General features: G+C 42.7%; 2 protein-coding genes and 1 long non-coding RNA gene across 3 annotated transcripts; 1 reads left to right on the forward strand and 2 right to left on the reverse strand.

Moving 5' to 3' along the window:
- Window positions 1-638: 638 nt before the first annotated feature.
- LOC135500786 (DBH-like monooxygenase protein 1) lies at window positions 639-5,140 on the reverse strand. Its single transcript, XM_064792437.1, has 12 exons — window positions 4,964-5,140; window positions 4,622-4,768; window positions 4,204-4,383; window positions 3,756-3,839; window positions 3,435-3,608; window positions 2,979-3,081; window positions 2,417-2,583; window positions 2,095-2,286; window positions 1,732-1,791; window positions 1,345-1,481; window positions 1,010-1,172; window positions 639-797 (listed from the first exon to the last, which is right to left on the reverse strand). The coding sequence occupies exons 1-12, from the start codon at window positions 5,138-5,140 to the stop codon at window positions 639-641; spliced, it is 1,743 nt and encodes a 580-aa protein (XP_064648507.1).
- Window positions 5,141-6,719: 1,579 nt separating this feature from the next.
- Window positions 6,720-9,100, reverse strand: LOC135500902 (uncharacterized). The gene is made up of 3 exons (XR_010449537.1): window positions 9,015-9,100; window positions 7,516-7,613; window positions 6,720-7,179 (listed from the first exon to the last, which is right to left on the reverse strand). It is a non-coding gene; the product is annotated as an uncharacterized LOC135500902 (long non-coding RNA).
- Window positions 9,101-9,847: 747 nt separating this feature from the next.
- On the forward strand, window positions 9,848-13,093 carry LOC135500646 (kelch-like protein 31). The gene is made up of 2 exons (XM_064792218.1): window positions 9,848-9,964; window positions 10,384-13,093. Exon 2 carries the CDS (start codon window positions 10,427-10,429, stop codon window positions 12,236-12,238), a length of 1,812 nt encoding a protein of 603 aa, XP_064648288.1. The 5' UTR covers window positions 9,848-9,964; window positions 10,384-10,426; the 3' UTR covers window positions 12,239-13,093.
- Window positions 13,094-13,501: the final 408 nt, after the last annotated feature.

Below are 13,501 nucleotides of genomic sequence, written 5' to 3' on the forward strand. Positions count from 1 at the left end.
GAATCATGAAGGTATTCGGTCGTTTAAATGATAACAACTTGATACCAAGTGGTATCATTTCACAAGTTGACGACACCTCATAAATTCACTTGCCTTGAATATAGCAAAGACGGTATTTCAGTTGATTTGATTGTCGGGGGCGAGAGAGCAATTCAAGTATATGAATATTCGATCACCTCCAATATTCTACCTCGAATGCTCAGATGGATGAGAACAGGATGAGACAGGAAAAAGAGAAAAATGAGACAGGAAAAAGACAAAACGCACGTACGCACCATTCCTCCCAGGTTATACATGTACGCAGCACACGTAGTCTGTCATCTTTCAACCCGCGAGTGTAGACCAGGATCGATGGCGCTTCATTGGCGGAATAGAGGTAGCTTTTATTTAGGAATTTCTTATGTGATTGTTCTTTAGTTTTGAATCGATAAACATGTATTGATTATGATTTTAAACATAATTTTATACAATGCATATACATGTATGTAAAATAAGCATAGCAGTTAGCTTACGCAATTATAAATTTCATAACTACTATTCAATTTTCAAATCGTTATTCTTTCGTTTGAGTGCCTTATAGTAGTTAGTTATACATGTACATAAATTTAGTCGTTAGTTAACTGGTATGCCTTTAAAATCTACAAAACGGCTGCGAGGGCAAGGGATAGTGCCAGTGACATCGCCATTGTCAGGCCTGAGGTGATGGCCCTGGCGGCGGTGCTGCCGGGCCGAGGCTTGCAGGTGCTGGTCGGCTGGTAGGGCTCTCGGATCACGACGATTGGGTTATTCTGGAAGTACTAAAAGAGAAAGGAAACGTATATTTAATCTTGGCATAAAATAAAAAGTACCATAAAATACACAGTGTAGCCTTTCATGATCACTGTGCGATTACGACAACGCATGTGGCAGCGCTTTGTATAATATTTCACGCCGCACTGCACCTAGACAATGCATGAATCGCCTCAAATCGCATTCTATTGAAACCTATTGTTTGCGAATAAAGACCTACCTTGTATGAGTCCGATTCGGCACCCGATCCAAAGGAACACACTTGATCATAATTGTACGTCTTCTCCATTTTCTCCCACGGAGCTGCAGCGTTTGCCCAGGACATATTGCGCGTCATCATGTCAAAGAATTGATCACCGCTCACACTTTCGAGGTTGAAATTACTGAAATAAACCATTAAGAAAACCTCTGATACATTTTGTATTCTGTGTGTGTCAGGAATATCTGAGTAAGTGTGACCCCACTTGCGAATTTCATCCAGTAATGGTGGGCGATACTGGTCTTGACTGATAAAAGTAAGAACTCGTGACATTGCAAGAAAGCTGTCATACTCACCTGTCAAGATTGTGATGTTGGCTAAATATATCTTGCAAGGTCGAGAATGTTGGTTGACTAAAGCACTGGACCATGGGTAACCTCGGATAGTAGTAGATAAACGACATGCACATCTCTTCATGCGTTGACTTGCCACCCTAAAAGAACAAAAGCGAAATATGCGAATTTACGGTCAACTCATCTACAAAATACACTAGTATAGTATGGATTCTTCTAGAAGCTTTCACGTCCAATGACGTCTGTCCACTCATCTGCAAAAATAGAACACCCGCAAAATTTGGTGGTTTACAGTGAAAAACATTGAAAACGATGCAAGGTCTAACTCCTCTTTCAAACCGATATGAGTCAGCATGGTGTTTACCAAATGTATTTGAGCGCATCACTTACATATACTGGTAGGTTCCTGTCCATGGTATTATATGTACATTCTACTCTGAGTTCGTCACCCTGAAAAGAGGATTAACGATGGATTCATAGCTATATAATGAAGAAAAGGAGGAAATAAAAGACGGTAGTTCCCCATGTGTGCATGTAATGCCCTTAACATCTTCTCCTTATTGTATCGGCTAGCAATTAACACTTCGTTCAAATTGTGTAATATTTGGGTTTTTCTCACAAGAGTATAATTATATATAATAGGCCCAGCTGAAAATTACATTTTACTGTCGCCAGTATCATATTCATAACAGTTTTCTACACAGCGCCCGCACAAGAGAGATTGCTACCGCTGCGATTTTTATCCTGCTCTACCTTTTTAAACTCGACTTTCTCGTCCTTCACCACAGTCATCTGGTAATTGAAGTCGTAGTTATCATCCTTGCCAATGTAGGGCAGCTCCACATCGCCTCTCAGATGTCTGGTCACCACGGCTCTGCCCGCCAGGTGAGTGTGGGGTAAAAAACCAAACATATGGATCTTGTCCACGCCACCCCTCTCGAAAGACTGAAAACGCGAACATATTATTAGTTTGAGCGGGCGGGTGGTAAATTACTTTAACTTGAAGGTTTTCTAAATGTTTTCTTTGTATTGTAATTTGAAATTAACATAGATTTTGAAAGAAGTTCTCAATTACCTCGTCCGTGCATTTCGTATTGCAAAAAGAATATGAGACGAACTTCTCCTGTTTCGGAGGTATGATATGAGTTTGGCTGACCGCTCTTCCAACCAATAGCACGCCAATGTCGTTCGCTCGTAAAATGGGTGTGTAGATGAGAAGGAATCCGGAACTGTCGACAACATCTGGGAAAAGAGCAGTGAATATCTCTTACTATTGCAATACGCAATCTGCCGACGAGTTGAGTTGCGTCTCATTTTAGCGACAACTGGCAAGCCAATGACAATCCACTGTACGACTTTGTTGTCTTACACGTTTTGCCTTTCGATTTCCTCTGTGCTGTACGATTGTGAAATGTAAAATCGCATTCACTGGAACCGACCCTTACCCGTACAACAAGGCAAAAACGCATTTGATGTGAATTGATGCGAACTCGCATCAAATCGCAAGAATTTTACAATGAATGCAGTTTTTGTTTTGTTTGGGTGAAATGTGGCGTGAAATGGCAAAGCACTGTTGCATGCGTTATCGCAATGTGAATGCACTGCAGTGGAAACCTACCCTTTGCACCTACTCTTACCTGACCGCAACTGCGGGTTGTCGTAGTGGATCTCCAATCTGGCATATAATGGCTCATCGTCACCGCCGATGGGATAACCAAGGGTGTCAGGATAGGTGGACCCCTGAAAAATTTCAGAAAGTTAGCTACTCGCAATATTCAATCCAGTTCCGTAACATTCCTCCTTTTACGTCCATGATTAGCTAATCGTCGTCGTGACACAAACCGTGTGTCATCGACCGTGTGCCATCCTAATGTAGCATCCAAAACAAATTAACATAAGAATTTATTTGATATTATATAACGTGGACTGCTTTGAACTTTATTTTTGCCGGCGTCTACTCCTGGTCGACACCTCTGTAGACCACGTAACACCTTTTTTTGCAAGACAATCACATACAGCGTGAGCGGTCGCTTGGTCAGTAAGATTTTGGCTGCTGCAAGAGCAATCAAAAATTTCGCCGACTAATAAATTACCTTGCCTCCAATTGCAAAACTGAAGGCCGGGTTTCTGCATGACTGAAATGCGCCGCAGCCCCCGCCTCCAGCGAGTAGGGATTCGTAGGTCTGGTTGTTCATACTTGGAGGGCATAGATAAAGAATCATGTGATGGACGTGTGCTTCATTTCCCGGCGTTATGATTGGTTCTTGCTGAAAGTGATTAAGACTGTAGGAATTAGAGCAGGTGAAAGAGAGGTTTTAACTCACTGTGATTGTGGTAACACTGACACGCGGGGAATTAGCAATCGATTTTTGCATGCATTGCGGCGTAAAATTACGAAATATTGAAGCGTTTACCCTTATTACGTGGTGCTTTTCAAATAGCAGTGGCATCTCCAGCAGCCGGCACTCGTAATGGGTGTCACTGGCAGGCACGGTGAACTAGAAAAAAAAAACAGAAAGAAAAACATACGCGTAGAAAGCTACTCTGCTACAGTTCAGTGAATCTTGCTTATGGATAAAAAAGCAAGTATTCCCACGTGCTGAGATGATGTTAAAGTCACCTAAAAGAAAGCTCGGTTTCGATTCGCGGGATACTCTCCCGAATTGTTCCACTTTTCCAAGTTCTTTTTCAAAACCGGTAACCGAGTTGATATTGATCGCATGTCTCAGTGATGACCGATTCTTCTCGCAGGCATCTGCGATGACCTCGCAAACGGGATATTTTAAGTTTCATTTTATCGCATGTCTCTGTCACTGCAACAAGGAATCGTAGGATTACTTGTGTGCGGGGTGCTAAACTCACATTGGAGATTTTCATCTCAGCACTGGTGGCATTCTCTGGCATGACGAATGTTGTTAACGGCGCGATGCCGATTAGGCGCATGCTCTTTGTGCCGCGGTTTCCGTAATCGTGCTGGTACAGGGCATCAGCGTTGGTTGGGTCGCTGCTCCCATACGCCCAGATCATTCGCATCGTGCTGGTCTAAAAAAGAGAAAGGTGTGCTGGACTGTATTAAACAAGCTTTTAAAGAGAGACCTTTATAGTATACTCTATTTCACTGACTCAAGCGACTGAGGCTGTCAGAATGCAGATTGTACACTCACGTCTGCATGCTAGACCGGTGTTCTACAATTAGGCTACATCTTAAACAACAATGATAATATTCGGCATAATATTTTTATCACCCTTACAAACCGCTTCCAAGAAAAGCTCTGCTCACCGTTATCGGTCTGTCCTCTTCATCACAAGTGTCAAGGGGTCTAGTGAACTTGACACTGGTGTAACCATTAGTTTCTTGGGCTAGGAGAAGGGTGACATCCTGCTTGGTGTCTATCGCTGGTTTTACTTTGCCAGTCCCGTGTCGATCCTATAAAGAGGTAATTTCATCATGACATACGATTCAAACCAATTAGATTTCTTGGTATTCCTGGTATATTCGCAAATTCGCCTCAATCATATAGCCGCATGGCTGCGGGACATGACGATGATGATGCTGTGGATGATGATGATGATGATGATGATACAGAGACAGGTCAAAATTGCCTGAGAATAGCCTACTTACCTGAATGTGTCCCGTTCCTTCATCATCCACCCAGGCCGTGATGATATCTGCCTCATCCATACCTCCCTTGTCGGACCAACCAAGGCCAACATACCCCGTCGTCTTCACGATCACTTCAAATGTGATAACACTGTCTGTCGCCTTCCAGTTCAACTGATAGTTTTTGTCTGTATCCATGAAGGCTGTGTTGGAGAAGTCTTCGGTGGGGTGTGGTCTATCTTCGTGGTGACCATGGGTTCCGATGAAACAGAGCACCACACAAACTGTGCTTAGCAGAATCATCGTTGTTGGCCAAAGGTTTGTTAGGCTACAATACAACGTAGGCCTATACTTTTTTCGAATGACGAATGTGATATGTAACTGTTGAAGAGAGAATAAACTGTTGTGTTAGGCCTAGGCTATACACTTATTGGCAGAACCAAGAATCATCATCATGCTATTGGGATTGCTAAAGAAGGACATGCCATCAGACATTTTGTTCTTACCGTATTTGTTTTCTGAGAAAGGCAGTATCATGGAGCGATCTTGGGAGTAAACTACTGAGATGACCAACTGGATGTTCTCACAATGTACGTTCTGTCGACTCCATGCGTGGAATCAGTAACTGGTGTAATGGCAAATCAAATGCACTTCGTGGGAAGATTATAATGACGTCAACCATTCACTGCCACCTTGTTGCCTGAAGACGTGACGTCCCATCACAGGGTCATTTTTACGCCAATTCACCGCAGTGTCGTCATCGGGTGAGTCGATCCGCAGATGATTCCATTACTGAATACTCTTTGTTTCTCATTTATAACCAGAAAAACAACTATAATTTATTGCTAGCAGGTCCTCCATCAAAATGGCAACCACACAAACAATTCTCAACGAATTGGTGATCTGAAGCATGGAGGTACATGGCATCCGTGTCTAAGGGGATATCTGTTTAACACCTCTGTGTCCTGCGGATTCGCCCTAGGTCGAAATAAGAGAGAGATTTTGTCATACGGCGCTATCATTGGCAGCAAAACTTAGGTCACTTGTCACGTGTCATTTATAAATCAAGGATGAACATGACACCTGCACAAGAGTGACTACGTGCGATTCACGTCGATGTCACTTTTGACTTCTCTCGGCGTGTTAATATGTTTTGAAGCTAAGGCCAAATCAACGAACATGCTCGCGACACGTGACACGGCGGGCTGTCAACCACCAACTCAAGCAGCACATTTCCGAGTCTGCCTCCTGATTGGCCAATAGTGACTACACACTGTGGCCACCTTTTGGGAGCGTTTTTTATACGTAAGGACAGCGTAGATAACAAATTTTGATCGCTTTTCAAACACGGAATTTATTGAAATTTATTCAAGTATTGGATTTAATCTGCTGAGTGCATAATAAAGATCAAGTTCGTGTGTAGTTTATGAATGGGACGGACAACTCATATGACAGGTTAGGCTGCCTTGAACTGATCAGTTTATTCCAAAGTGAAGACCGTGCCAAGACAAAGTCCGAGCAGTGGGCGATTATGCGCCACCTTGTGGGATGATACTAGGCCAGTGATATGAGAAACACGACATCGCGACAATGTGAATCACGAGTATGTGAACCCGACCGCAAATGTCGCAATGGCCGACGAGGATGTTCTATCTCAAATGAAAATTGTCTCCATTGTCAAATGTTGTCATTGATCATGAACGGGGCCTTATGATGAAATGTACAAACAACAACCTTTCTTGTGAAACTTTCCATTCTTTTATTTGATATGTTCAGGACAAATTCAAATGTTCATCTTACTGACACAATGGTGTCTTGATCTGTCGATGTACAAACATTATTGAGAGATGTTTTACAAAATATTGTTCCAACAAGAAGATCAGCAGGCTCTAACTCGAGATCCGGCAACAGGTGGCACTCGTACCAGTGTAGTATTTTTGAATGTATCTGGAAATAGTGTCCTTCCCAATTCATTGTTGTCAGGCTAAGGTATGGGTCTACTGAGACTCTTGACCTTCAAAGCCCAAATCAATCATTATTTCCCGGAACACTCTATCCTAGGGCATTTAAAACTGTTACACGCATTCATCCTGATGTATCAGTGCCCTTGGTCCACAGTTAACTTTCGTCTCCATGGCGGCCTTGTCCCGTGGGTCGGAGAAGTAGGACAGGTGACTTGTTACATCGATGGAATGATGCCGCGAGTCAGTCGCGGGGAAGGCAATTGGTCATTCTATCTGAAGATAAAGTTAAATATATAATTTTTTTTGGTTTTGCGGGGGGGCTGCCCAGGAGCACACTGGCAGATTAAGGATAAAAAAATTATGGTGAAATCTTCGTTTACCATCTGTTTGCCTTCATAAGACCAGCATCCATCTAGTTTGATGCGTGCCACCATGATTGCTCGATTGGATCAGAGTCCATCACTACGTTACACAGTGCATCATTTGGAAGTTTCTTTTGCTTGCATTGGGATATGCAATTGGATCTACGCTATATTTCTCATTTAAAATGAAGTGGGTATATAAGTATGAAGTATGAAAACTTTGTACGCGATTTCGACGTATTCTTACCGGTTCAAACTTAGCTCTGCGTCCTCGTCCTTGTGCACACTGACACCAACCATTCTCGCTACCACAACCTCATAGACCGGGCTCATGGTACATCAACGCTGAAATTACGAGACAAATGAAGGTTAAGGTCAGAGTCAAGATCAATATTTCCTTTCAATAATTTTAAAAAGCCATATCCTCTGGTTAGACAATCAAAATGTAAATTTTGATTATTTAGTACTTCCAGCCAGTAATGTACGGTGCCCGCCGATTGGCTCCCAAAATCTGCACCACACCCAAGTAGCAATATTCATACCAGGTCCTTATGCCTTTAAATCGGAGGAGGCCCTATGACAAACTTTAGACTAGAAGCATCTCCAACCACCTCAGCGTCTTTTGGATCAAACGTCACACATGGGCCGATATGAATAAAGTCGAGCAAATGCTTTTACTTCAATTTTGTACAGAAAGACATAGTGTAAATGTACATGTAGTTTTGGATAAAAGCATTTGCTAGTCTTTATTCATATCACCCAATGTCTCCATTAAATAAATGCTATTGTTTTCGCCTTCTTTTCCGCGAAACCATTGTTTTCAACCTGCGATCTTTCCGCGGTCAAGTTAACAGTTTCCATCATATGCCTTAGAGGGGGCAGATGGAACTGTTTAAACAAGAGGTCTCTCCAACAGCCACAAGTATCTCTTCAAAAACATCATAGCAACACGTTCGACCCAAATAATAATCTGTCAGCTGGCTGACGAGTAGGTTGGGAATTGTGTGTGATCAGTTCTCTCAAAGGCACCCGAAACAAGGATTAAAATCTTGTGTTCAACTTTATAGGCTAACAAATGCAAACACTTCCAATGAACCCCCTACAAGAGACGAGTGGCTCTTCGTCTCTCCGACTTTGACACCCTGCTACGAACATATCATTAGATCAGCCAGCGGTCCTTGGTGTCGCCGCGTGGGATACGCCCAGTGGAATTGTTTGCAAAAGTCAGGGAACCACGATCTGACATCCATAACCAGCGTATTCCCTATTCATGCCAGTTATAGTCGGGTGCTACACCACAGTCGGGATAGTGGAGCCAGGTGAATAATTGTTTAGATTTGAAATACATTATTCTAAAATGATATGACATACAATGTTCAACGGTCGTAAGACACATTAATCACAAAAATAGTCAAGTCACGCCTTACCAAAAATAACACCAGCAAAATAATATCAGCACTTCGAGACCATCAACATCATCACATATGTTGTCTCTGTGACCAAGACTTAGGTGTTTAATTTGTGAGAGCAAATGGTCATTGATTAGAAATGGCAATTGATATCGCCAGTGAGCATGTACATGAAATACATTGATGCACATGATCCATGTAGTAAGCCTTTGTCTGGCTTACGACTGAAGTTTCTGACTGCGCAGTTCATTCACTGCCCGACTGCACGACTTTGACTAAAATAAAAACCTATTGATACTAATCCGGACCAATATCAAGCATATGTATCTCGCCTTACCTTCTGCTGCAGCAGTTTTGACTTGATTACCGAAATATCGAAGGCATTTATGTTTGAAATCGGAGAAAGTGTTCTACGCAGTCCACACTCCAACTGACTGGCGTTCAAATCAACCGCGACCAATCACACCATCCGGGCACTACCCCACTACCTTGAACATTATGCCTTGGTTTCATCAGCTAACGATAGTCTTTTGTTCTGTAAAAGGATCAATTAACTGGTATTGTAAAAAAATGTGGGACTGGCCAGGCACACATACCTGTGTATGCGTACTGAGCTGTGGTTGGAAAGACAATAGGCAGGTTTCGCGAACCAAACGAAGAGGTATAAACTGCGAAGTTTGCGTCATGTAAATGCATTTGATCGACGAATGTTTAACATTTCCCCTATTGCTTCTTAATAATACCTGCATGTCTGAAGCTTATGTGAAATAAAATGTCGCTCTATTTCACACAAGGTTCATATCGCCATAGCCTGGCTATTACAGTACAGCCGAAGAAAATCTCTACTGTAACATGAAAACCTCTGTGGTTCCGGCTGTTAGAATGCTTGACTTTCGATCTGATGGTCACGGGTTCGATTCCCCGTGTTTCCACAACATTTTTTCTCTTCATTTACTTTATTTCTTATTCATTCACGTACATAGTATTACTACTATTATTATCATATCAGATTATCAGAACTTGCTCCAAAAGAAATGCAGAAAGAACCGGTGAACTGTTGTTCTCTTTGATATTGTTCATCACCACTACCGACCACGATTTTGAATTAATTCAGTTTCGGCGCCTCGTACAAATCTATTTCAGTTTATCACTTATCCAATAGACGGCGCTTGCTCACAAAATGATGGAAATGAGATTTAGCGTTTCCATTTTACATGATTTACGACGCAATTTATTCGGATTCTCGCTCGAATAAAAGTCTTCGAATTCAAAGCAAGTGTTCAAAAGGTAGTTAATAGAATGAAGAACGAATATAACTTTGTAAATTTTAAGTTTGATATTGCCCAGTATGCAGAACGGAAAAAAACATTGCTCGAATGTACAGTAATGAGTAATGTGATGGTTGGCCTCACGTGTCCTACTATTCTATATAATCTTGGCCATTTACATGTACACGTAACACTGATTGTCGGATGGACTTTATATCTTTTGTCAGTGACGGAATGAAAGATGACGACACACATGTCCTTTTTTGATGCAGATCGGCCAAAACAGTAGCAGCTATTCAGACAATTAAACAAAACTGCGAGTGCGATTCATCTTTTTTTAATTTCACGGTAGCCTATCTGCTAAATATAAATTACTATTTGGTAAGACCTTGTATCGATAAAACTCTACTGATCTGTTTCCCCTTCTTTTTATTGCAGGATATCAAGTTCTATCTAGAAGGTGAATCATAACGTCATTACAATGGCCTTTTCATCGAGTCAACAAGATCTAGAACTCCTGGAAAATGACTCCGAGCCACATGATCATTCAAAGACTCTATCCTCTGGGGTATACACAACTAACGCCTTTGCCCGACTGAAAACATTACGAGAGAGTGCATCATTTTGCGATCTTGTCCTGAAAGCTGACGACGTGACTCTGAATGTCCACAAAGCCGTCATGGTTGCTTGTAGCGAATATTTTCGTACAATGTTCATGAGTAACTTCATGGAGAGTAAGCAAGATATGGTTGAATTAAAAGGGATCAGCGGAACTGGTTTACGTGCTATGGTGTCCTTTGCCTACAGTGGCGATTTAGAACTCGATCAGCAAAATGTGTCAGATGTCCTCAGCGCTGCATCCCACTTTCAAAGTGTAGAAGCGATTCAGTTGTGCGCCGAGTATTTCCGACAGTGCATCACAACCGAAAACTGCAAAGACATCCTGAACTTGGCGGAATTGTATTCTTTGGAGCCTGTTAAAGATTTGGCGATGAAATTTATGTTACAAAGCTTCGAGAGTCTGGCAGAATGCGATCAGTATTATAAACTGAGTCACGTAGAGTTAGCTCAACTCGTGGAGAGTAATAGTTTGAGGGTGTCGTCTGAGTATCGTCTATTTGAACATGTGATGAAGTGGATCAACTATGACCGAGAAAGTCGTAAACAGTACGCCCCGCAGCTGATAAATCGTGTCCGTCTGGCGCTGATTCCGTCGCAGCAGCTTGTTGAAAAGGTCAGCTCGATTGATCTCATGAATGAAAATCCTGAGTGTAATAGCCTCTTGATTGCTGCGAAAGACTATCAGCTATTGAGCCACCAGCAACCCTTGATGCAGTGCCGGACAACGTCGGTACGAGCTGCTGAGGCTACGTTCCTGTGCCTTGACCGTCGCCATCTGAAGGGCATGTCTGTCAATGGTGACAAGACTGTCACTTTACAAGACTGTCCGTCGCAGGTTTTTAGGCCGTGCATGATTGATATGAAGAACTTTCTGTACGTTTTAGGTGGGAGAATGGGAGAACACGCCTCAAAGGCCACGCCATATTGTTTCCGATACGATCCACGTTTTAACACTTGGATGCAGTTGCCTAACATGTTGCATTCCCGTGCTGATTTCTGTGTTGTGGTCAAGGACAGTCACATCTACTGTATTGGCGGTATTGACGAAGGAAGGGTCTCCAGGTACGTTGAGCGGTACAGCTTAGTTGAGAATAGTTGGGAAGCTAGGGCAGATCTCCCAGAACCCAGACATTGCCTTGCTGCTGGTGCTCACCCAAACAGTGAAAAGATCTATGCCTGTGGCGGCATACAGCCAAATGGAACTCTTAGCTCAATTGTGTATGGCTACTCTCCACAGCAAGACACCTGGGAGACAATCACGCAAATGCCAGTGCCACGGGCAAATCACGCAATCCATGTTCATGAGAATGGGTTTCAGGTGTTTGGCGGCTTGCGTGTTATTGCACCGCATAAATTCGACAGTTACTTATACAGCAGTAAGTTGTGGTCGCGCAGTCGGTGGCCCTACCCAGGCACGATCATTGGACCTTTCACCTATGACAACAAGTTCTTTTTCATTCGAAAAACAACCAATGAGTCTGAGATACTGTTCGAGATGACGGAGCAAGTGTCGCTGATCACCATGGTGCGGAAAGATGGAAAGTATCAGCGGAGCGAGCATCGTTATCAGCAAGAGTTCACCAGCAACACATCCTTTGGAATGCTAGTGGTCCCTACCTCGGCAAGGAGAATCCCAAATGCCTTGCCTGGAGCTGCCTATATGTATGAATAGGAGTTACCGACACATAACCTGTCTCAAAGTCTGAGGGTTAAAACTGGCCATCTGTGTGTTAATGTTTATCCCATGTCAAGGACAGTTCTTGCCACAGACACCTGCAAAAACAACCTAAAACAAGATACTTTTGTTGCCTGGGACTTATGTAGCCGATGTAACAAAAATATTTCGTTTATGGGGTACTTCAAGTGAATTTACCCCAGAGCAGCTTGTTCAAAGAACAGTGTGCTTATTGTGATCTTTTTCTGTATAAGTTGCTATGAGTTGATGACTGAGATTCAAACCACAGATCTGAATGTTGGAGCAGTGGTCTGGCAATCCAAAAATCTCTTTCTGTGGTTTGAATCCAAGTCAAGGCAATTTGATTTTTCTGTACTTATTTCATTTAGTGTCTTTTCTAGATAGTTTGGCTTATAGATGTGTGTATGTGCTTGTTGTAGAACCTAACACATGCAAGTGTGCATCAACAAAAATGTCTCTGTAGCTTTCACAATGTTATAGATTACAGCACTGGATCTGGTTCTCTATCTCATTCTGTACAAGTGCAGATACCAACATGTACAATTGTAGAACAGCTCCTGACAGAGTTTGCAGTATGTCTTGACTATCCATCCACTCATAGCAGGCATTTGGTTCCTTTCTGAATTACACTCCCAAATCACAAACCCCTACAGAAATTCGACCTCATGCCCAAGGTCTCAGCCTATGATGAGAACATGCCCAATTCATACTGCCAATGAAAATCATACTAGTTTGCAGCCTAGCACATGTATACGACTTGCTGTACCTAAATGCACCTTGTAAAGGTAGTCCTAATTTGTTCAAGTTGATAAATAAATGTTTCTATGAGAAGATTGAGTTTCCTTGATTGACTCCTGTCCAACTCAACTGGAGATCATCACAGTCTGGCATGGTGCCCACATGCACAGTATGCTCTTCGTAGAAGAGAAACAATTCGGTCAAGTGTTGTGCCCAAGGACACCACCAAGATTTAGTTATGATCCGTCCAGGAGTCGAACCAACGGGAGACTCCTCTCTTGAGCTCCCTCACCTCTATGCCACTGGCGTTCATACATGTGCGGTCCCTACTATGATAGCGCATGCCCCCCCCCCCCCCCCCCCCGAGATTCAAAACCTGGATTTGTCTTCAAGAAGCAGAAAAGCTGGTCCGAATCCAGATATAATTTTGTCAGAAATGGCACTCCATAGTTAGTACAAGCGGAGGGGGTATTGGCAACTGCACAATTGATGGAACAGCGT

This window comes from Lineus longissimus, chromosome 16 (assembly GCF_910592395.1).
Source record: "Lineus longissimus chromosome 16, tnLinLong1.2, whole genome shotgun sequence".
Lineage (NCBI taxonomy): Eukaryota > Metazoa > Nemertea > Pilidiophora > Heteronemertea > Lineidae > Lineus > Lineus longissimus.

What these genes read in the sequence shown, in the direction of transcription:
- LOC135500646 (XM_064792218.1), top strand. Translation starts at nt 10,427, where the DNA reads ATGGCCTTTTCATCGAGTCAACAAGATCTAGAACTCCTGGAAAATGAC.
- LOC135500786 (XM_064792437.1), bottom strand. Translation starts at nt 5,140, where the DNA reads ATGGATACAGACAAAAACTATCAGTTGAACTGGAAGGCGACAGACAGT. An exon ending in AGAAAGTCGAGTTTAAAAAG is followed by an intron (nt 1,792 to 2,094) that starts GTAGAGCAGGAT and finishes TCCTCTTTTCAG; the next exon opens with GGTGACGAACTCAGAGTAGA. An exon ending in CCGAATCGGACTCATACAAG is followed by an intron (nt 798 to 1,009) that starts GTAGGTCTTTAT and finishes TTTCTCTTTTAG; the next exon opens with TACTTCCAGAATAACCCAAT.